Source organism: Balearica regulorum, chromosome 4 (assembly GCF_011004875.1).
Source record: "Balearica regulorum gibbericeps isolate bBalReg1 chromosome 4, bBalReg1.pri, whole genome shotgun sequence".
In the NCBI taxonomy this organism is placed as follows: domain Eukaryota; kingdom Metazoa; phylum Chordata; class Aves; order Gruiformes; family Gruidae; genus Balearica; species Balearica regulorum.
Genome location: NC_046187.1, coordinates 75,479,035 through 75,500,727, shown reverse-complemented (window position 1 = coordinate 75,500,727; position 21,693 = coordinate 75,479,035). Strand labels below are relative to the sequence as shown.

At 46.8% G+C, this 21,693-nt stretch overlaps 1 protein-coding gene across 3 annotated transcripts in view; it reads left to right on the top strand.

The window, feature by feature from the left end:
* The first annotated feature begins 5,522 nt into the window (after positions 1-5,522).
* The window catches only part of FGFRL1 (fibroblast growth factor receptor like 1), a 181,484-nt gene continuing 165,313 nt past the window's right edge, over positions 5,523-21,693 (top strand). Inside the window, exons 1-2 of one of the 3 annotated variants that reach the window (XM_075752732.1) lie at positions 5,523-5,655; positions 6,845-6,954. In XM_075752732.1, the coding sequence (XP_075608847.1) occupies positions 6,894-6,954 (61 nt within the window). In that variant the 5' untranslated portion in view covers positions 5,523-5,655; positions 6,845-6,893. Of the gene's footprint in view, positions 5,656-5,959; positions 6,148-6,335; positions 6,471-6,844; positions 6,955-21,693 lie in introns of those variants that run through there. The other 2 variants (XM_075752728.1, XM_075752733.1) reach the window with 2 other exon arrangements.

Below are 21,693 nucleotides of genomic sequence, written 5' to 3'. Positions count from 1 at the left end.
AAACGCTGAGTAAGGGAACTGCCTGCAAACATTTAAGAGTGGAAAAAAAGTGCAGAGCATAAGCAAATCGCTTGAGGTGATGCAAAGGGATGTGAGGGGGAAGAGTGAGACACAATTAAAGAAAGCAGGAGGTGTCTTTCAGACAAATGGCAGCCTTGTCTGCCATAAGTTTTTTGTACCATATTCCTCATCCAAATATCTGAGCACCTTCTGGGACCATGGAAATGGTGTGCTGAGCATCAGGTATGGATTATTCCTGCTATAGCCATTGTGGTGGTGGAAGGGAAGCAACTTTTGTCGTGAGAGGTAATATGTTTTCTTAGATCTACTAAGAGAAATCAGAGAAAAAGCAGAGAAGATCTGGGACTTGTGCATCCAACGCCTTCTCTGTGTTCTTCCATCTGTATTGCTTGATCTAAATCCCTTCCTTGTGCATACCTTTCCTGCAAGGAAGGAGAATTTTGCATGGATTGTAGTGTTTTGTTACACTAGGACTTTTTTATATACATTTTGGAGCAGGGAAGGCTGTCTGAAGCTGTCACCTAGGGAATATTGGTCTGTGCTTCCCAGGGCTGCCCTGGGATGCTCCGGCTCTCCTGCACAAGTGAGCTTTGCCTTCGAGAGGAGAGTTCAGTGTAGCCTGGACAGAGGAGTTGTCCTCTGCAATAATCCATCCTGGAGACCTGAACTAAGCTGCTGAGCAGTGTGTCCTAGCCATCAAGACCTTGAACTTTATTTGGCAGCCTCTGGGAAGGCAGCATGAGGGACTCGCACTGCCGACGAGATGCATCCTGGGTTGGGCTGACTGGTGTTCCCCGAGCGCTGCCCGTACCCTGCTCAGGGCTGTCACGTTTTCCCAGTGCCAGGGAGCGCTGACACAGCGTGCCTAACCTGGCCAAGAGAGATAGGGTCTCCCGGCCAACTGGGGATGGTGGAAAGCATTTCCTGCAGATGCCGTCATGTGCAAATTTAGCATCAATGAGAAATCCAAGCACATTCTCCAGGCACAGTGAGACTGGGCAGCGTGTGCGACCGGTCCTCAGGGGAAAGGCTGGGAACCCTCTCCTGGTGGTACTTCAGGCCAAGACAGAGACCACAGGGTAGCGGAGGGATCCTTTGTGCCTGCAAAAAGCTTCAAAAGCCCCGATGCAAGGGCCATGGGGCAGCGTGACCTCCCAGCATCCCGCACAGGACCCAAGGTTTGGGTGACAGGACATTTAACCCCATGCTGCCATCTTTTCTTCTCTGCCTGACAATGGTGTTCATGCTTCATGTATAACAGTTAACCTTACGCACAGGATGGACCGTTTGTTTCTTTGCAACACTGCTTAGAGCAAAGGATAGTCTAAGGGAATAAGTGTATAAGTGGGGAGAAGAAATGTCTTTTTTTTATTAAGAAAAGAATACAGATTTCAGGACTGTACCACCCTGGTTCATCTTTCCATCTGCCCATACCTCCTCTCTGAATATTACCTACGTTACAGCTAGGTCTCAATCACCACTGATAGGGGATATGGTGATTCAGGTCTCATAAAACACTGCTTGCTCTGAAAACCACAGTTTTAGCCTTAACTATAGACCCAAACGGATCAGCACAGTGACTCCGGTGGTGTGCAAAGGGAAAGGTGTGTCTTGTGCTCCATGTCTGCCCGGCTGTGACATTTCATGTGCTTTCTTCGCACATGTCAAGCGCTATATCAGAACTGATCCAGCCAAGGAAATCTGCCCCTTTAATCACGTTACTTACCTTTCCCCACGTCCAGAGCAATCCCCTCAGCCAGGCATCCTAGACGGATGCTCGGGCTGACCCCGAGCGGCTGCTCCCCTTGGTAACCCGAGGAGGGCTGCACAAACGGGGCAGCGGGTGGAGGGAATGCGCCTAATCCTGGCCGTGCCCTTCCATCACCTTCACGTGCTCCGTCAGCTGCACCCAGCACCCTCCACTCCGGTGGCATGTCTCTGTGGACCCGTGCCACGGGCCCTCGTGCTCCTGCAAGGCACCGTTGCCAGCCCAAGCTGCTTGGACGGCCCCAGGCTCCTGGGGTGCTCGGTGTGATGGGGAAATTCAACCGCGTGGCTACCACCTGCAGTTTGAGAAAATCATCGAAGCGGGTTAGGAATTACAGCTCAGAGGTTCTGTGTCTTCCAAATTATGTGGAGGGGGAAAAGAAAAGGCAAAGCAATCAAGATGGAAGGGAGAAAATGGGGAAAAATGGAGTTCTGTGATGATGGAGGTGAGCACCTCCTGGGAGAAAAGAGGTAAGAAAGCTGGAAAAAGGCCAAGCCATAGTTTTGGAGACATAAAGTCGTTCTGGGGATGGACGTTCACTAGACCATCACAGCTATGCAAAATCTGGAAAGCCATGGTCTGGAAACAGGGCTTTGGGGACAACGGGGATACAAATGGACTGTTAGGCTGCTCCTCAGACCACGCGGAGACACGTACTTCGTTGCTTAGCATTTGGGTTTGTTTGTCAGCTCCAGAAAGCTGTTTTCCCACAGCCTTGTCTCAGGACTGTGGGGTGCAGGAGCAAACTGGGGCTGTTGACTTTCAGACTACTCAATCATCCTGCAAATTACAGCCAGCCCAGAAAAAACACAGCTCTGCATGTTTCCTTATTTAGGTAGAAGTGTTGGGAAAACAGCATGAGATTTTATTTCTGATAAACTAGGAGCTGTTTCAGGAATATTAATTATTTTTGTTATATCAACGTTTTACATTTAGTCCTCCACTGCTGTATTGGGAATGAGATGGATGAAGTCTACAGCATGGTTTCAGACTGTCTTTCAGGCACTCCCAAGCCCCTGCAAAAAAAATTAAAAAAAAAAATAAAAAATGTGCAGACATTTTTGAGTCAGTAGGGGTTGTTTTCTGGTTAGTTTAGCCTGGGGTGTGGAAGCTGTGGGCTCTGTTCCCTGCCCCGTGTAATCCCTTTGCAACATCACTTGGAGTCAGATTCTTAAAAAGTTTCTCGATGCCTAAAGACAGAGGCTTAAGGGGGATCTGAAGGTATTCAGGCACCTGGATGCTTTTGAAAATCTTGTGTACCACCTCTGTAATCTTCCATCTCTCACAACTTCCCACGGGTAAAAGGCTGCAGGAGAAATTTTTCTGCTTTATAGGTTTATTGGGAGGAGAAATACCCACAGCCTGGGAGATGTTGGAGCCCACAAAGAAACACGTTGGATTTTTCGGTGAGAATGGAACAAGTGGATCCATCAGAGGATTTTTTTCTTCTGTGTCCAGCCTGCGCTGGATGCTCGGTGCTGGGCTTGGGCACAACTTGGGTTGGAAGAAGGTCCCTTCTTCCAGTGCAGAGCTGATTCAGACCCAGGCAGAGTTCACCCATGTCTCTAGGTAGGCTGTGATGAGAAAGTCATGGTGCAGCTGGGAACTAAATCTTCGTCTCACTGCATGACCTAGAAAAACAAGACGATGAGTAGGAGCTCTTCGGTCAGGTTCCTCTAACGTGGTGGGAAACCCGTCCATGGTGGGCAGGCATCCCCCATCTGAGCCAGAACTGAGGCTGCTTTGGACTTCAGTCTGAATGGGAACAGACGGTCATGTAAATAGTTTTGGGGCTGGGTATTAGATGGTGATGTCCTTGGGACAAAGACCTTGACTCCCTTGTGGTGAAATGGCTGGGAAATGTTACAAAGAGGTGTTTTACACATCATCTCTCGAGATGTAGCGTGTGGTTGAGCTCCCATTCTGGTGCAAGTTGGAGTCATTTTATCAGAATCCATGGCATGAATACGACCATGTAGGTCAAGTCTTGAAGGTTTGCTTCAGTCAACACTGTCTTTGAAGTCAACGAGGCTGAAGTTATTGTCTGATAGGAGGAGTAGTCCATCTGGGATTTCTCAGATGAATGGACTTTAATAATAAAAATGATGATATAAATATGCAAAATATAAAAACAGTGTTGTCAGCCACTTTGTTTCTGGTTCAGGGGGGTTTATATGTTTAGTCTTGAATGTTTTTCAGATTGAGTTTGTATATCAAGATTTAATGCTGTCAGGAACTGCTGAGTAAAAATATTTAGAAATAATAATAATAGAGGGTGTGATTTCATAATCCTAACAAAATACATAAGATGGTGTTCAAACTACTTCTTGGCTTGGGTTTAGGGGTTCTCCTGGTGCCTATTACATTACTGGTATCAAGACAGCTTCATTTTCGAGGAGGCCTTCATGCTGGAGCATATCAAGAAAGAGATCTAATAAATAATAACATCAACAGTAACAATGTTTCTCTCCGGATATAAAAGTATAGCTGTTGAGGCAGCTTTTTTTCTTGTGATTTGTTTAGTCTATTTGGTGAATTCAGCCAGGTTGATTTTTATCCTGTGCGGAGAATAATTTGCTGTAAGAGGGGATGCATCAGCCGAGTCCTGCTTGAAAGTAAATAATAAATAAATGTAACAGTTAATCTAGGGAACAGACATCTCCACAGTTTATTTTCCAGTTGGTTTAGTTTTAGTTCAGTCCAGTCTCTTTCTGGCATGCTTTGCATGTGAGCCGAGAGATCCGAACGGCAAAGCCGACCCCAGCCTCTCCCTCCCTGCCTCCGCGGTGGGTTTCCCCCGACGGGGCTCCCTCCTTGCCTCGGGAAGGGGGGGGGGGGGGGTGGGGGGAACGGGTTGTGGGGTGCTTAGGGGGGGACGGGTTGTGGGGTGCTTAGGGGGGCTGCAGGTCTCCCCCGCCGCTGGGGCTTTCGGGGGCTATCTGGGCTCCAGACGGTGCATGGCCGGGGGGGGGGGGGATGCTCTGGGGCATAGGGGGGCACAGGGTGCCGGAGGTGCCGGATGGGTGGCGGGGGGCTCTGGAGCGCTCCGGGACTCCAGCGCCGTGGGGCACGGGGGGCGGGGGGGGCGCTGGGCTCCACCGCTCCGAGGCGCACACGGAGCTCCGCGGGTCGCCGGTCCTCCCCTCCGCCGCCCCCGCAAAGGGTTAAGGGGAGCGGCGGCGCGGAGCGGGCCGGCGGGGAGGGCGGGGGCTCCCGGGGATTGGTGCGAAGTTTGGAGCGGGGCGGCACCGCACCGCCCTCCTCGGCGGCTCTGCCCCCACAGCCACAAAGCCCTGCAGGGAAAGTTGCTTTATCGCTTGTTTCTCTCGCCCCGGCTCTATTCCCCCCCCCCCTTCCCCCCCCCCCCCCTTCCCCAGCCCCTTTCCCCTCCTCCCCTCGCTCCTTAAACGGGATTCCGGCTGGGCGAGCCGCAGGACGGCATCACCGGGCATCCCGCGGCTGCGGAGCCCCGGCGGATCTGTCAGGTCCCCGCTGTCCCTCCCCGCACACACACGCTCAAGCCCTACCCGGAAAGCAGGAAAAATCATTTACAAGGTTTCCCCCTTTTCCTTAGCTCTTCGCCCGTAGCTCCCTAGTGGAAAAATCGCTCCTGGGGCGAAGGGGAGGGGGGGGTGTTTGGTTAAAAAAAAAAAAAAAAAAAAAGCCGGTGGTGAAGGGGGAGAGCCGCTCCGTGGGCAGGGCACCCCCCAAGGCAGCGGGCAGCCCCCCACCCGCCCCCCGGGGGGGGATGAGGTAGAGGCCGGCGGCGGAGCGCCCGCCGGGCGCCGTGGCCGCGGAGGGCATGAGGCGGCGAGCGGCGAGGATGGGCGCCAGCGCACGGTGCTAGAGCCCCGGCGGCAGCCAAGGTAAGTGCCCCCCGCACCACCACCCCCGGCCGGGACACCCCCTCGCCTGGGTCGGCGCTGGGTCGGGGCGACACAAACGCACAGCTGGGAGCCGCCGGGGCTGCCCCGAAACGGGGGGGGGGGGGCAGCACCAGGTGCCATCGCTCCGGGCGGTCTCCCACACACCCCCCCCCCCCGCCCGCTCCTTCCCCTCCCCGTCCTCCCTTCCCCGACCCCAGCTCCTAACTGTGACTATCCCGTTACCGGCCGCCGCCGCGGGGCTGAGCCGCGCTGCGCCCCGCGGGGTCCCGGGTCCTGCCCCGGGGGGAGCCCCCTCCGCATGCCCGGCCCCGCCGGCCGCCCCCCGCCCCCGGCGCCCTCTCTCTGTACCGGTTCCCCGCTGCAAATTGGGAAACTAATGGCAAGGCGTCCGTATTTGCTTTGCTGGATGCTGTACACGGGTTGTTGTGTGTCCTGGGGGCACGGAGTGTTTAAACCGGGGAGTTTACAAGGGTGAGGAATTCAGACAGTGTTTAGAGAGTGAGAGTTTGAGGAGGAGAACAGGGTGTAATTAATGTAAACCTGATCTACCCCGGGTTTGCGTATCACAGGGAAGGCACCTTCAAGAATTTGGATAATTAAGTGCGGTTTTGCTTTGGGACGCACCTCTGGAGCACACGGAAACAAGTGGGGCTTGGCGGGGGGGAGAGAGGAAAGGAAAAATCAGTGCAGTTCAGAGAAGTTGCAGAGTGGAGGAAGGCGCGTACCCAGAGCGGAGCCTGTCTGAGGGGCACTGAAGCAGCAACACAAAGTTTTCTGGGCTGCTGATGGAAGAGGTAACATTCCTCCTCCCCCTTCCCCAAGCTCCTCCACAAATTGTTAACCTGAAATCTTGTTTTATGGCCACTTGCTAGTGTTTTGTTTGCCTTCCAGACTGGTTCTGTACAGGATACCAAAGAATTATGTATTAACTGTAAACTTAGAGGAGCTTACTGGCCTCAGTGGGTTCTTGATTTATATCAGGCTAAAGCAGAGAGGAGGGCAAAGTTTTACTTGTTGAGCGCCAAGGAATGAATTGCAAGTACATTGCTCTTTCATTTGCTGTTTCTGCTGTTGCGTCTTTGCAATAGGTTTAAAACTCTCCGGAGTTCTGGGCTGTTTGGTATTTTTTCACCCGTAATTAGTTTGCTCTCCTTTTTCCTGCCTCCAGGTCTGAGAGGACGGTAGCCTGTACGATACGGAGGGATCTGGTTTTCAAAATGGAATTGCAGCTCGTGCTGCTTTTTGCAGGGATAATTGCATTTTCGGACTCGGCGAGAGGTAAGGAGACAGCGCTTGCTGCACACGCTCTGCGAGTTGCACCCTTCCCTCTGCTCCGCTGGGCTCGTGCTCCACAAACACCCGCGGTGCCCTCGGAGGGACCCCATAAGGGAGTTGCTGTCGGCGCGGACTCATCCCCTCCACGTTGCTTATCCGCTCAGGGGTGCGGGCTCGTGCCCACGTGTGGTGCCTCCTTACCTGCGTGTTTCGGGGCCATTGGTTTGGATGGAGCGCGGTGGCTCCGGGTTTGCTGAGGTCTCTTAGGCGCAGGTGAACTTCCAAGGGCTTTTCTCGTGCATGTGTAAAAATACACAGACAATTTTAAAGAAAAGCAACTGCATTCCTCTGTGGATCAGAAATACCTCTCCCCTCCTGTAATCCCCCCAGCCTTTGCCCTGTATATTCCCACTAGCAAACTAAACAAACACATCCATTAACTTCCTCGGTGACAGACAAATGACAGTTCCCAACAGCGAGAGTGTATTTTAATGCTGGGGCTCCAGCAGTTGATCAGATTTCAATAAACAGGTTACCAGAGGCAAATTGAAATATATTGACCTGGGAGTGACGGGGTGGGGGGGTGGAAAAAAAAAGAAGTTTCTTTAGGGGAAGGTACTTTAAGCAAAGCTCTGGGATCAGAGTGGAAGCAGCGGTGGCTCTTCCTCCGCTTTCGCCTGTGTCATACCTTGGTGGGTGCTGTCCCGGGAAAGCCTGAATGGGAAACCATGCTTTCAGCTCCCCCGGCTCTGGTCACAAAGGAGGGGCTGCATTGTTCCAGGAGAATGGGGGTATGGCTTTAGGATGCAGATTGCTCCAGCTGCAATTCCCAACAGTATCAGAGTTGCATGAATTGTTGAAAGACCTTTAAATCACCCAGTGCCATGGAGTTGCAAATTAAAAGGTTTAAACTTGCCCTTCGCTTGGGCCGTAACTTGCCAAAAATAAACTTTGGGGGTGAGAGTGGGAAAGGAGAAGGGAGCGTTACTCTAAAAACCCAAGGTTTGCTTAGTGCGTTGTTTTTTTTTTTTCCTTCTTGGCATTGGCTCCCAAGCAAATATTTTACAGAGGCAAAAGCACTATAAAATGATTCGGCTGAAAGTTGAATGAAAAAGAAAACAGTATATAGGCTGTAAGTCCTACAAGTCTGAATTCCAGGCAAGGTTTACAATGGGGACTCAGTTTAAGTTGTAGGCAATGGGCAGCAGCGTATGAATTAAGATGACCTTATGGATGTATATTATTGCAATGGACCTGTGAAGTTGGTGGAGTTCTGGAAAAGATCTGAAGTGGGCAGGAGAAGACAAAAAGATTTTTGTCTCTTTTTGTGAGCCGAGTATCGGCTGCTTTACTAGCTGTCCCTGTTTAAATTTGGTTTGCACTTGTCTTGCTTGTAGTCTTTTATTGCTCCTGGAAAATGAAGTGCTGTGGGCTGTTGTCATGTAGGGAAGCAACTAAAAATTAACAGCGGTAATTTCAGGGCATCATCATTTTTACTATGGAGAGGACTTTTTAACATAACTTTGATATGATCATATTGGTAATTGGATTATTTGAACTCTTTTCAGAGCTGGAAAAATCCACTGTGCCAAGTGGATGAAGAGACAGTCCTGGTTATTTAAAATGATGTAGAAATAGAGTTTAAAAACCAGGGCCTAACCCATGGAAAATGTCATTCATTCACGTGCTGGTATCAAGAGAGGGAAAGTGAAGAAAAAAAAGGTGTCATTGATGTAAAAAAAAAAATTAAAAAAAAAATAGACAAGCCCCTAACAATTAATTCCTGCTTTGCAAGTTGAGAGTATTCTTGATAGCAGAGGACGTAGATGAAAGATCAAACTTGTAAGTGAGACACTCTGCAGCACATTGCAACCTTATTTTGTGCTGTCAAATATCCCTAATTATTAGACATTTGCATTGGGATAATTTCAGATTCCCGGAAAAATGTGCCCAGTTGTTAACATGCCTGCGGATTTTTTCCTAATGTATCATACGGTGGGTTCGGCCGCTGGAGATGTATAAATGTTACCTGTTTCAGTCGCTCGGGTTTTATAGACAGTCCTTTGGCCAAATCTCAGCCTGAGGTCGCAAGGCTTTACTCCGGAGGAAGAAGGGCTCTTTGTTTTGGCCAAACAGTGTTTAATATCAATATCCTGATTGCAAATTAGACATGTGTGGCCCAAAGCGTGCCGGTGCCTCCTGATCTGAGGTGTCAGAAGTTAAATAGGTGCTCGCTGGCTTGCAATCGAGGGAGGAAGGTGGCTGAGGAGGCTCTCTGTGAAAGCGCTGGTCCTTCCCTTCTACTCATATTAGGCAAAAGTAGCTCATGCTGGAATTTGGATGTTAATTTGGAGCTGGCTGATTGCGTGCCAGCGTTTGGGGAAGGGCTGTGCCGTAGTGCATTTGCACAAGGGGGCAGAGTTAAGTTGCCCACGCGCTCCGGCTTTGATATTTCCTGACAGTTGAGTGCTCAGCTGCAATCTTGCGTTAAATGTTAGGTTGTATTATTTTTGCATCTTTATTTAGGTGATGCCTTTTAAGGCAAAGGGCCCCGCAGGGATGACTGATTGGGCTAATGCGGGAACTCCCACCCCCCCAGCAAATGGGAGCATTTTTCCAGGTTCGGAGCTGTGCCTACTGCCTCTGTCCCTTCTTGTGACCCCATGTGTCACATTGCCAATGTACAAAACACTGCAAAAAAAGAGGATGTCTTAGGAAACGAAGCTAAGCTCTTAAGAAAGAGGCAATACGTTCAAATTATCCATGCAATGCAGAGAACAGGCCTGATTTTGGAGGTCCAGGTGCAGAACTCGCTATGTCTGGAGGGATGAAGGATGAGGTAGCTCTGACTAAGTTTGAACCAATGCTTTCAGGGCCGAAATTTAAAGACTTTGGCTAAGGGTTTGTCTACACCTGCAAATGCACTGGAATAACCCTTCCAAAAAAACTTGATCTGGAATAATTCCCCCAGTGACCAATCTTATTCCGGGCTAAGGATCTCCTGGATGAGCCTGTACCAAAAAAGTCTTCCTCAGGAGCTATTTTGGTAAATATCCAAACCCCTTCTTTCCCTTGTCGGTGAAGACAAGAACTTTTGTGTGCACAAAAGCCACTCTTGGAGAACAAAACCTGTGTCCCGTGGTTTCTAAGAGGGACAGTGCCTTCCGGCTGGCAGCCAAGGCGTAGGGTGGCAGCTTCAGCCTGGTTGCCAGCTGCACCGAATAGTGTCAGCCCTGGACCTGGGATAATAGTGTAGGTCCAGCAGCTCATCCCTCGTATCACTCCATTCTTGGTCTCTCCAAGCAGCCCTATACTGGGCATAAAAGGCCTCAGTGTCCTGCCCTGGCCCTCCTCTGCGGGGATGAATGCCATCTTGGGTCACTAACCTTTAGTGACTATGTCCTGCGGCAATGTAGCTCCTACCACTCCACACCTCCGGTCGGATACAGGTAATACAATCTGATATTTTCCTGCCTATGTTATCTCAGTGACACACAACGCAATATTTGTTCCGAATCTGTCAAGTTGCCATCGTATTCGCGTTGGTGACCGTATATGGTAACACTGGGATGTGCTTGGCTTGGTCCCGTGGCTTAAACAAGATTTCATATGGTATGTTTAGAAGTTTTTGGTAAGAGCAGTAACAACCCTCCTGTTAGCGAGTAAACTGATATTCTGCTGGAAACTAATTAGTTTGGATGTTGATTTCATTTTCGGTGCATTGCGTAGGGAGGGGAAGAACGGGACTTTAATTGCTTTCTGCTCTGGCACTTCTCTGTGTGACACTTGGCTTGCAAGCCTGGTTGATGCCTGCCTTACAGGGAATTTGCTCATGGGACCACCTCAAAATTCAAGAGTTTCACGCAGAAATAATGCTATATACCATTTTTGTTTGTCTGAATATTGGAGAAAAGAGAATAGGGCGCTAGAAGTTTTTTTTGTCTCTTGGGAGATGAGTTTGTTGTTCTGGTGAACATATTTACCATTCTGTAACTTTGGGGTTTATAAGAGTAAATGGCAGTAAAGGTGGAAAAGATTAATAATAATAATATGAGAGATGTTGTTGGCTTCTGTTTTGCTCCTTTATTCTTGTTGAATGATTGTTACCAGATATAACGATTGTGAAAGAGAAGCATGTTCAGATTTAACGCCTGATTCAGATTTTATGTAAGTCACTGCACACCTTCTGGTTAAGTTTGGGGCATTTTTTTGGATCGTGCTCTTGGGGAACTTGCTCATGAATAATCTGTCAGCATGACTTGTACCTAGAATCTACATGACGATCTAAGAAAATATTGCTTATTTTTTTTAAAACCCAGTTCCTCCCTTCTACCGAGCCTGTCGGACGCTTTAAATTGCGTCTGAGTTTAAACATGAAATACAGTGTGCGTCATACTGGAAAATTAGGGTTGATTTTATTTTATTTTTATTAGGAATATTACAAAACTCGGCAAATTGCTCAAATACATTTAGATTTTCCTTAAAGTTTTTATAACTTCATTTTCCAAGTCCATATGTTTCTTTGACCTTCATTAAAAGACGCAAGCAGCAAATTAAAATACGTCTTTTCTGTGATGAACTTGTACACAGCAAAGGCTAGACTCCAAAGTCTGACTCTTAGCCACAGAAGAAACTTTCATGTGCCATGAGGTGGTGCTTGAGAAATTACAGGAAAATGGTTCTTTCAGGGGAAAAAAAGTCATTCAAAAACAAAAAAGCAAAAGTGACACTTGGTAGCAAGTAGGAACCTGTTTTTCAAGGTTTAGGACCATTGGTACTAATTTATTGACTAAAGATGAAGTTTGTCATCTAGTGTGAATGGGCTGATAGAGCTGGTCTTTTCCAATGACCCGTCTGATAAATCCTTTTCCAGTGGCTGTCTCGCCACGAGCAACGCTGGTACATCTGGGTGCAGAATACTCCTTATGGAATAGTGTGACTGCAGTAGAGGTGGTCACTGTCTGGCTGTGCATTTCGGGATTAATTATTGGAAGAGATAAAAAGTTCCACCAAAAGGGGGAAATAATAATGCAGAGGTCCTCTTGTGCTTAGTTTGGATTTAAAAAAAAAAAAAAAAAATCTAAATCCAGCCTTTAGTCATAGCTTTATTTGATCAGTGGGAGTAGAACCAATGCAGCTTTCTGATTTTCCTGAGATGTAAAATCATGTTGTTCAAAGAGTCCCTGCAAACCACTCCAGCATTACAGGAGTTGGTAGAAATGATCCTTTCTCCCTCACCTCCTTTTTTATTTATTTATTTATTTATTTATTTATTTTTATTAACCTGCTCATTTTGTCTTGTTTCAAAGACTTTGTCTTTCATCTGACCTCTTCCTGTGTTTTCTGGTGAGCTGATCAAGCTGAAATGCGTTTGATCTTGTTTTGAGCACCTAATTTTTTGTTGTTTTTTTGGTAATCAGTCTTGACTTGGAGCTTTCTCTAATAATAATGCCTCCATATATACTTAGCTGTGTTGACCTGTCCTAATTTTTTTGCACCAAGATGCAACATTTTTGGTCATAAAAGAGGCTTTTTTAAAGAGTAGAGCCAGCATGAATGTAGAAGTTGCAAAGACTGTTGTCTGTTGAAAGCCTACTGAGTTTGGTGCTTGTTCGTAGCAGCCGTGGTACTAAGGTAAAAGAAAAATATTTCCAAAAGTAAGCTGGAATCATCTGATTCTGCTGCCCCAATGTCATGGGAGATACACGGCTGCAACTCATGCCAGTTTTAACAGGTTAGGACCTGATTCAGAGCCTGTGAGTGTTGGTGCCGTGACTCCTACTCACTCCCATGGGCTTGGGATCCATCCCTGAAGGATGACTTACACATATTATCTGTAATACCGACGTCTGTATGGATCCTTCATGTACGACAGCAGAACAGATGTGGACTAAGCGTGGTATTTTGGATCCTGCCACTCGCCTGCATGACTGGACAGCTTGGACTTGATTTTTTTATTCCGGAAACATATTGCTTCTGCCCGCTATGAGCTCTGGCTGGTGGCTGGAGCGTGTGCTGCCAGGGCTGGAAGCAACTTGGAAATTCATTGCTTTAACTTTGGGTCGCCGCAGAGGCGTTTATCCCCAAAGAAAGGGTGCTATTCTACAGGAGCTGTTGCTAGGTGTGGAGGGGCCACTGGCTTAAGTGTTATTTAACAAGTTAATATATGCCGTTTGCTGCTGAATCTATTCACATCTCTGATTTTTATTTTTTTTTCCCCCTTCTGAGTCAAATAAACATGGGCTGCATGGAGTTTGGTTGGTTGCCCTGATTACACAGTCTCCCCATTGTATCGCAGTAGAAACACAGTATCCAGCAGTGCTGTGAATAACCTAACGTTTTTATTTCATCCCAACCACTCCAATTTTCAGGAAGAAATTCAGCCAATAACTCCAGGCTACTTCTTCCATTAAGTGTTCAAACTTAATTTTGAGCTTCACTAAGGGAAGAAAAATGTAAATTGGGAACAGAGGCTTCTCAGAGCAGGTTAATGTTTCTCAGGACTGCTGCACCTCTATTCTCAGCCGCTCTACAAGTGGCTTCTAGCTTGATGGGACCCAAAATCATTTCTCGTTATGTCTGGTAAACGTATTTAATGAAAGATTTACACAATCTTGGGTATCCTGTCAAGGGATTGAGAAGTGAGTAATGCAAGAGGTGTCATACTCTCGATGTCACTTGGGTGGTATTGACTTTGGTGGGTATTTTAGGAGCTGTCAGTATTTCTGCATGCTTGATAAAAACACAGGAACAGCAGACAAATGCAGAAATGTGAATTTAATTTTTGCAATAGGCATTTTTTAAAAATTCATATTTTCCTTGGGTTTGCTTGCACATGCCCGATGATATGATGACTGTAAGAGTTTGGTACTGGCATTGTGTAGACTCTCCATGGCAGTTGTGGGCTTCCTTGATTTGCCCAGAACAAAATATCTGGGAGAGGAAAAAGCTGGAGGAGAATGCGGAGGTAAATGTAAGCATTAGCCAACCTCCAAAAGGAAATTTAGGCCCAATTAGTGTACTGCTGCTCTTGTCCTGCTGCGGCCAAGACTTGGAAGAGGTCTCAAGTGGGCAGCATGTATGCTCCAAAGAGGATGTTGGGATGCGGCTTTTCCAAATCTGTCCTGTATTTGCCTTGTCACCTGTGTCCTCCCAGGTGCCCCCATGTCATTAGGAATAGGTGTGATGCTTAATTGGTTTTTGACCAATGTGTGACTCTGAGTGGAAGCATCTTGTTGTGAAGGTGGGGTCTTTCATTGTGGTAGCTAGTATTTTGCTATTGCCTTGTATGGATTAAAATCTTCCTTTTTCTAGACAGAAGTGGATGGGCTGAGGCCAAATTAACCCCAAAGGAGGGAGAAAGGACAGTCACTCAGCCCCACCAGCCTCCCAAAGCCGAACAAGCCAAACTACTGGAGTTAGGGGGCTACATACCCTGGAGTACTGTGAACTGCTTTATTTTCCTCCTTTTTGTTCTTGATTTGTGTGAGTTGGAGTAATTGAGGAAGCTATTTTTCTCAGCAGTTTTTTTTACCTAAACAGATCTGTTAACACTGGTTAAGCAATGCCAAGTGTCAGATGAGTTACGCGTGTATGAGCTGCATGTCAAGGATGGAAGGGTTAATGAATGACAGGGTAAACCTCTGGACATTGTGAAATATCTCCCCAGGGATACTGCAGACTCTGTGGAAGGAGGAATACTTATTTGGCAGCAACAAGTCGATGTAAAAATGGTGGCGAAAACTCCTTCAGAGTATGGATACCCTTCTGAGAGAGGATGCTATAAGCCATCTCACTCACCTTCTAGGTGGATAAAAATCTTTCATGTTCTTCTGCAGATTAACACAACATTTTTGGTGGCAAACACAGTGTCTCGGTAGCCAGACAAGTAATATTAGTAAGTATTTAATGTATTTTTGAGCATTTTAAACTGGGAAACTGGGAGAAGAGTTGCCAGCTCCACCAGCATATAGAGATCAGGCTCTGTGCTCTGATAAGTCGTTTCATATTTTAATATTCAGGGTCAGGTATTGCTCTCCATTACAAAGATGATCGTCCCTTTAGGCTCAGTGAGTTGTGGCTGAGTAGCTGTGAGTAGGATTTAAATTTATAATCCTACCAGAGAGCAGAAATTGGGGCCATGTAAGACCGGGTTGTGTTTCGGTTCTGTACAGTGTGGCACCAAGCCACGGGAGGGTTCATCGTGATCTGCAATAGTTAATATAAAACTAGATTAACAGATCAGAGCTGATGAGTATCTTTCCTCCTCCTGGTATTCACAACCAATCAGAAATGCAGTATTGCCGGGGTTAATTTCGTTAAGGGCTAATGAGAGTGGAGCTTTGAACTTAATCATAGTCAGGACAGGTGTTTACTTTTTCTTGACAGGTTTGATTGACAAGGAATCGTAAACCTATTAGGGAGATATTTGCATATGCAGGGGAACTGGCTTTGGACAGTTGATTTCTAATTGCCGGATTTGTTATCTGAAAATGTTTGCCACTGCTCTCAGCACACATCTATTGTTTCTGGGATACAAAGAGACACAAAGAAGTGGTAGAGGCTAGTCAGAGCATTTTGCTCAGGGGCTGGAGAAACCATAAGGTAGGGATGGGTCCGTGTCTCATCTAGACCAGAGCAAGGTCCTGCTTGTATCACCAAGGCAGAATCATTTTTCTGATTCCCTACTTGCTCCAAGAAGGGTAGGCCAGAAGATTTGGAGGATTTTAATTTTAAGCAGTATTTTATGATGGTGCTATATACAGGATTAATCCTGGCATTGGAAGTTCATTGGAAACACCAGAGTACTCCTTATTTGCAACTGGTAGAGTAGCCTCAGGATATTTAAACTGAAGTTCAATTCAGGGCTCTTCTCCCCATGAGTAGTCCGGTTGGGAGGAGGATTATAGATTCACAGGGCTGGGCATCTGTCCCTTTCCCCCATGTTTTATCGCCAATCCTAAGGAAGAAAACGGCATGGTGCTACTCAAAAGTAGTCACAGCAATAGACCTGTATATTTATGATAATGATTACTATTTACTGAGAGTTTCCAGTGAAGAAAAAAATATAGAAAGGAAATCCAAAAAGCACTGCCCAGCATAGGCAGCATTCCTCTTCTAGATAGTGTCAGGAGAAAAAGCTTGTCTTTCTGAAGACCACAGACTAGCTAAGTGGAGTTTGAGGCTTATTTTTCTTTTATCCTAGAAAATCCAATAAATCCAGTAAATTCTTTCAGTGTGGTCTTCCAAGAGTTTTTCAACTCCGTCTGACTCACAGATTATTTGAGTGCCATTATAGACCAGGGGTCAAGCAAGTTAATTCCCACAACAGTATGCTGCCCTGTTTTCAAACTGTGCTAATCAGGGTTTTAAGTCAAAGCATCGTAGTTTGCTTAGTGAAATTATTTTCCTGCTAGAAAATTACAAATAGGCTCTGACTATTCGTATTGGCTCCAGTCACCGGAGCGCTCACATCACATGCAGAGCAAAGCTCCCGGGGATGTGCTCACCGTGGATCGGGGCACCGGTGGGGGCTGATTTCCCAACTCCCAGGACTGAACTTGTGAAAACAGGCTGAAATCTTAGAAAAGAAAAAAATTGCTATGGTCGCATTTATACCTCCAGCAGGACCGAGGGATGGCTGCGTGGAGCCCATCCAAGCTGTAACGTGAATGTCTTTTCCCAAAGGAGACATTTGGTGGAGTTATTCGGTTACCTCTCCCCCTCACCTTTTTGTAATTGACTCTTGTTTGCTTTTTCCTCCTCCTTTCCCGAAGTTTATTACCACTGTTTAGTCAGAGGAAATGAATTAACATAATTTACTGGTTTTTTAGAACAAGACACATTCCCTGCATGTACGTATACACACGCTCGCAGTTGCCCTCCCAGTGCTGTGCAGAGGAGCATGTTTACAGAGTCTGGGTCCATTTAGGGAGAACAATACCCTGATTATGGAGGGCAGCCTTTTATTCCCAGAAACCAGAAGGAACCATTCGCTTCAAGCAGCTACTGCCCCTTGAAGGTACAGGCGGCGCGAGTTGCTAGAAGGAGGGAATAAATCTGTTGTGGACACAGAGCAGCAGCATTGTTCTCTGCGGAAGTTGAATTAGGAGTGGGGGTGAGAAATGGTCTCGGGATAAACCAAGCGCCAAGTTGAAGATCTACCAGCGTGCAGAGAGGTGTTGTGGCTTCCAATTTAATTTCCAAGTATTAGCTGTGAGTCTTCAGGGGGAATTATTTGATGCTTCCTGAGCCGGCAAGGTGCTGGGGAGGTTGGGTGGGAAGAAAATGATAACTGAGCCTCCAAGCATTTTTGGATGGGCTGAGTCGTGTTGAAAAGTGCTGTTATGTATGAAATGCCGGTCATTTCTAATTGCAGTCGTGCACCTGTGCCTGGTAGATAATGCTGGAGCCATGTCATATGGAGCATTTGCTTCACATGATGCTGGGAAAGGTCAAGCACTTGATTTCTGTCCTGCTAAGTTGGGTCATTAGCGGCACAAATAGGACCCCCCTTCCTCTGCCTGACCGCAGCCGCTTCTCAGGTGTGATCTCATGGCAGCTGAAGATGACTGAACTTGACCGCACCACCATCGTGTCCTTGTCCTGCTCTGCTCCCGGGCTTGTAACTCCCTAGTGCCATTGCCAAAGCTCTCCTGACCTTGCTGTTGGGTGTTTTGGGGAGCTAACTTGGGCAGGAAGCCAACCTGGAAAAAAATGTGATGAGTTAAATTGTTATAGGAGCATGACCTGAGCTCATGGGATATCGCAATGTGACCGCAAGGCAGCAAGTCCTTTCTATTCCTACTTATGTCAAGAAGGCTGAGTACTTTGGTGGACTGAGCATTTATGTGAACATTTATAAAATGATTTGTCAGCAGCAAAGACGGGCTGCAACCAGTGCTGCTGGCGATCTAGATCCCTCCGGTCCAGGCACAGTGTGCATCAACCCTGGTATCGAGGTGGATGCGGTGTGTCGCCCAAGCCTGAGAGGGAGCCAGGTTCCAGCCCCCCCTCCCCAACCTTGGCTTCGTCTCTACGTTGACTTCTGACTACTGACACCGCTTCAGGGGTTTGCAAAAATAAGGCAGAGAAAACAACTTCTGCAAAATACTCCCTGTGGGTGAAAATATTTTTCCAGGGGAACAGAGCCAGCAGGCTAAACAGGTAAAGCTGCAGGGCTGCGTTAACAACGCTTTTAGGGGTTTTCTGGAGGGGGAAGTGTTTATGTTGGCCCGTGAGGCACGGCGGGTGAATTCTGGCCAGGGATGATTGACATGTGTCTAATCTGATGCACCATGACTCTGCACCTGGGAGAAACTGTGGCTTTTGCTTGCCCGTTGATCCAGGTTTTTGTAGAGAAGGGGAGACCCTGGTGCGTGGCTCAGTACCCACGTGAAGGCTGCTGGGGTTACTCTGCGTTGGAAGATGAAACTCTGGCATGTTCAGGAAAATCACAACTAGGTACTAAATAATTATAATTATCCCAAGGCCACAGGGATGTGGTTTTTGCCTTTTTTTTTTTTTTTTTTCTTTTTAAATATCCTTTAAAATCTGCCAGATCTTCCCAGGCCTGGACAATGTGAGAGGTGCAAGTGCTGGTTCCCATGTCAGCTCATGGACTGCAATAAGGGCAATAAGAACCTCTCCAGAGTCCATCCCCACGTCTGTGTCACCACGATGGCTTTCTGCTGCAGCGTGAGGGTGTGCGGTGATCTGTGGAAAAATGTGAATCTTGGCAGCAGTCCCTGATTCAAAATATCTGGGAAACACTGAGCTGGGAAGTTGAAAATACGTCTTTGGGGTTTCTTTCTCCAGAAGGAAAAAGAGTGTAGAACTTCCACTGAGACAAGTGTTGGAAAGAAAAAAAATGTGCAATGCAGAATTAAAAAGTAACAGCTTAGTTATCAGACACTAATTGAAATAACAGGAGAGAAGAACAAGCCTGAATGAATTTTAATAGCCTCTTGATTTCTATCTTTTTGTTCACGTACTTACAGGCACTTTCCCTTTTACCTCTGCAAGTGTAATGCAGATACTATACTGAATGCAAAAAACCTCCAACCAGCAAACTCAATAACTTGTCGGAGGGAGATGAAAAATGCACCAAAGTAATTGAACGAGCTTTCTACTCTAAGTACCCCAGCCTTAAAACCGGAGTACGGCCTTCTGTCTGAGGCATGTGTTGGAGGGTATTTTGCTACAAGGCAGATATTAAGGTAGAGCTGGAGGAGGACTACAATGTCTAAATTATTTAATATTGCTCTGGGAGAGCAGGTCAGAAAACAAGCAATGTTTGGGTTTGGTTTTTTTTTGGGGGGGGTGGGTGGGTTGGTTTTTGGGTTGTTTTTGGGGTTTTTTTGTTAGTATTGGAGTTAGTGCCTGGAAGTCCCGAAGCACTATTGTTGTGTTAAGAGTTGTCAAACCCAGAACAACAGACAGACAGCAAAGTCTAAACTGCAAGGTGCTAACAGCAGTTTGTACAGAGACTTTGTTTTACTCTGACAAAAGCTCCCTCCAAAACCCAGACCTATCAGTCAGCTGAGTTTTATTTTACCCGTGTAAACCTGAGAAAAGTGAGATTCCGTATTTCCCTACAGTGCTCTGTGCGAAGCAGACGTTGCCCTGATAAGGATTTCTTGCTGCTGCTACAATACAGACCCACAGGATCGATAATCTCATGCCCAAACCCTGGGCAAGTGCCCAAGGTGAAACAGGAGCAAAGGTATCGTTCACGCACGGGCTGCAGGGCTTGTGCCGCACCCCCGACGCAGTTCACGTGCGTGAATCACCAGCCCAGTCTTCCCCTCTCTGCTGGGTACAAACTTCATCATTGACTCGAGGAAAAGCTAGGCATTACACTGTGTTTATTATTGATGGAAACAACCATCGAGAGTCCTTGAATGTAAAAAGAAAATATAAATAAAAAAATTACAGATTATTCAAGTAGCAGCAAGGTGTTTTCATGCGTGCTGACACCACGGTCTGCCTTCTCCCAGGTGTTGCTCCACATCCCGCTGGACCCCACCGTGGGTTTCTGTTCCTTCCTGGAAAAGTGCAAAGAAAAGCCAACCTAAAATCTGCAGGAGGGGAAGAGAGTCGAGAGAGGCAAATTTTCACACTAGCACACAAAAAGAGGTTCTTCCAAAAGATTTTGTTTTGCTTGGAAAGGCTTGTTGTGGTTGTTGAAAGGGCATTTCAGTGGAAAAGGGCCAAGCAGCCCTAGGCAGAACCAACACCCGCAATTGAGAAAGATTTCTTCAAACAGCGGTACTGTTAAGAAGTAATTAAAGTCAAATAAAACAAGAAAAATAGTGTATGACACATCTGTTTGAATTCATCCCACTTTGAATCCACTGAAACCCATGTAGCATGATATTGGAGACACGCAAGGGGAAGTACAAAACGGAGTAGTTCAGTGCACTTTTGCAACTACAGAAGTTTCTGATCTCAGACACCGTTTGAACCAAGTGTTTATACTTGGTTACATACTTTTAAGCATCTGAGGATTGCTTGTATTCAAAGAAACATTTGCTGAGGACCCGTTACAGAGTATGTTACGCTTATTTGACATATGGAGAACCTAAGCATACGTTGAAGTGGTAGCAATTATTTTGCAAAGATTCAGACACTGGTTTTTTCCCCTTAAAATTATTTTTCTGGACTTATGGAGACTGGGAAATAACTCAGCTTTCAGTTGAAGAGAAAAGAAACTAACCCACAAGATTTCAGCCTTCATGATTTTGGAGAACAGACAGAAAATGCAAGTTGTATGCACCAACCTTGTTGACTGGCTTAGACACCAGAAGGGAAATAAAGAAAGAACTGAAGCAAATTTTGCATGACTCATCTAAACCTGTCCTGTTATTTTGGAGTCTGCTTTATGATTTTTGGAAACTCGGGGCATGCAGTGCCCCTAAGAGTGCTGTCATGTGAGGGCTTGAGCCTGGCCGTGCAGACACCCTCCACACTTGCAGTTCCTTTTGCTTCATTCCTCCGCCTCCCCTGCAATGCCGTGTTGCGCAAAAGTTGAAAATTAAGAAAAGAAAAGAAAAGAAAAAAGGACATTTTGGGACCCAGCTGTGTCACTTCAAGTTTTGCTAGCTGTTGAGGAAGATTTGTGAGGACTCTTGGGGGGAGAAAGGGTCAGGTCAGAGGTAGAAAGCCGCTCACCCTCTACCAGAGGCATTTATAACGCCAGGGCAGCTCCCCGGGGCGCGTCCGTCTGTCCGTCCTTCCCTCTGGGGTTGACAAGAGGCAAATGGCCTCCCCCCAGCTGTTCCCTCTGTCACATTACAAATGAGACGCTGAAAAGCAGCCCTTGGCCTTGAGACAGCTCTTCTCTCCCTAGCTCATTCTACCCATCAATTAATGTCAAGCAAAGGTGTTTTATAACTATTTTATAACTTTTTCAAGAGCGGGACCCTCATGCCCTGGCAAAGGGCAAGTCCAACTCCTGTGCGGGGTGACTGCCAAAATCTGTGCACGTCGAGTTAGTGCGAGAGCAAACAGGACTTTTGCTTTTTGTGAAAAAAGAAAAAAAAAAAAAAAAAAGCTCCTTAACATTCAAATTCTTCCATGGAGAGTTTACCCAAAAAGAACATCTTTGTTATAAGTGAGGGTGGGGAAAAAAAAAACATCTTTATCCTTCTCCATCAAGACAGTGGTACTTAACACCAGTGTCGGACATGATCTTTGTCATCTTCCATTTCTGATGAACCTGGTACCAAGACCTGGTGGCTT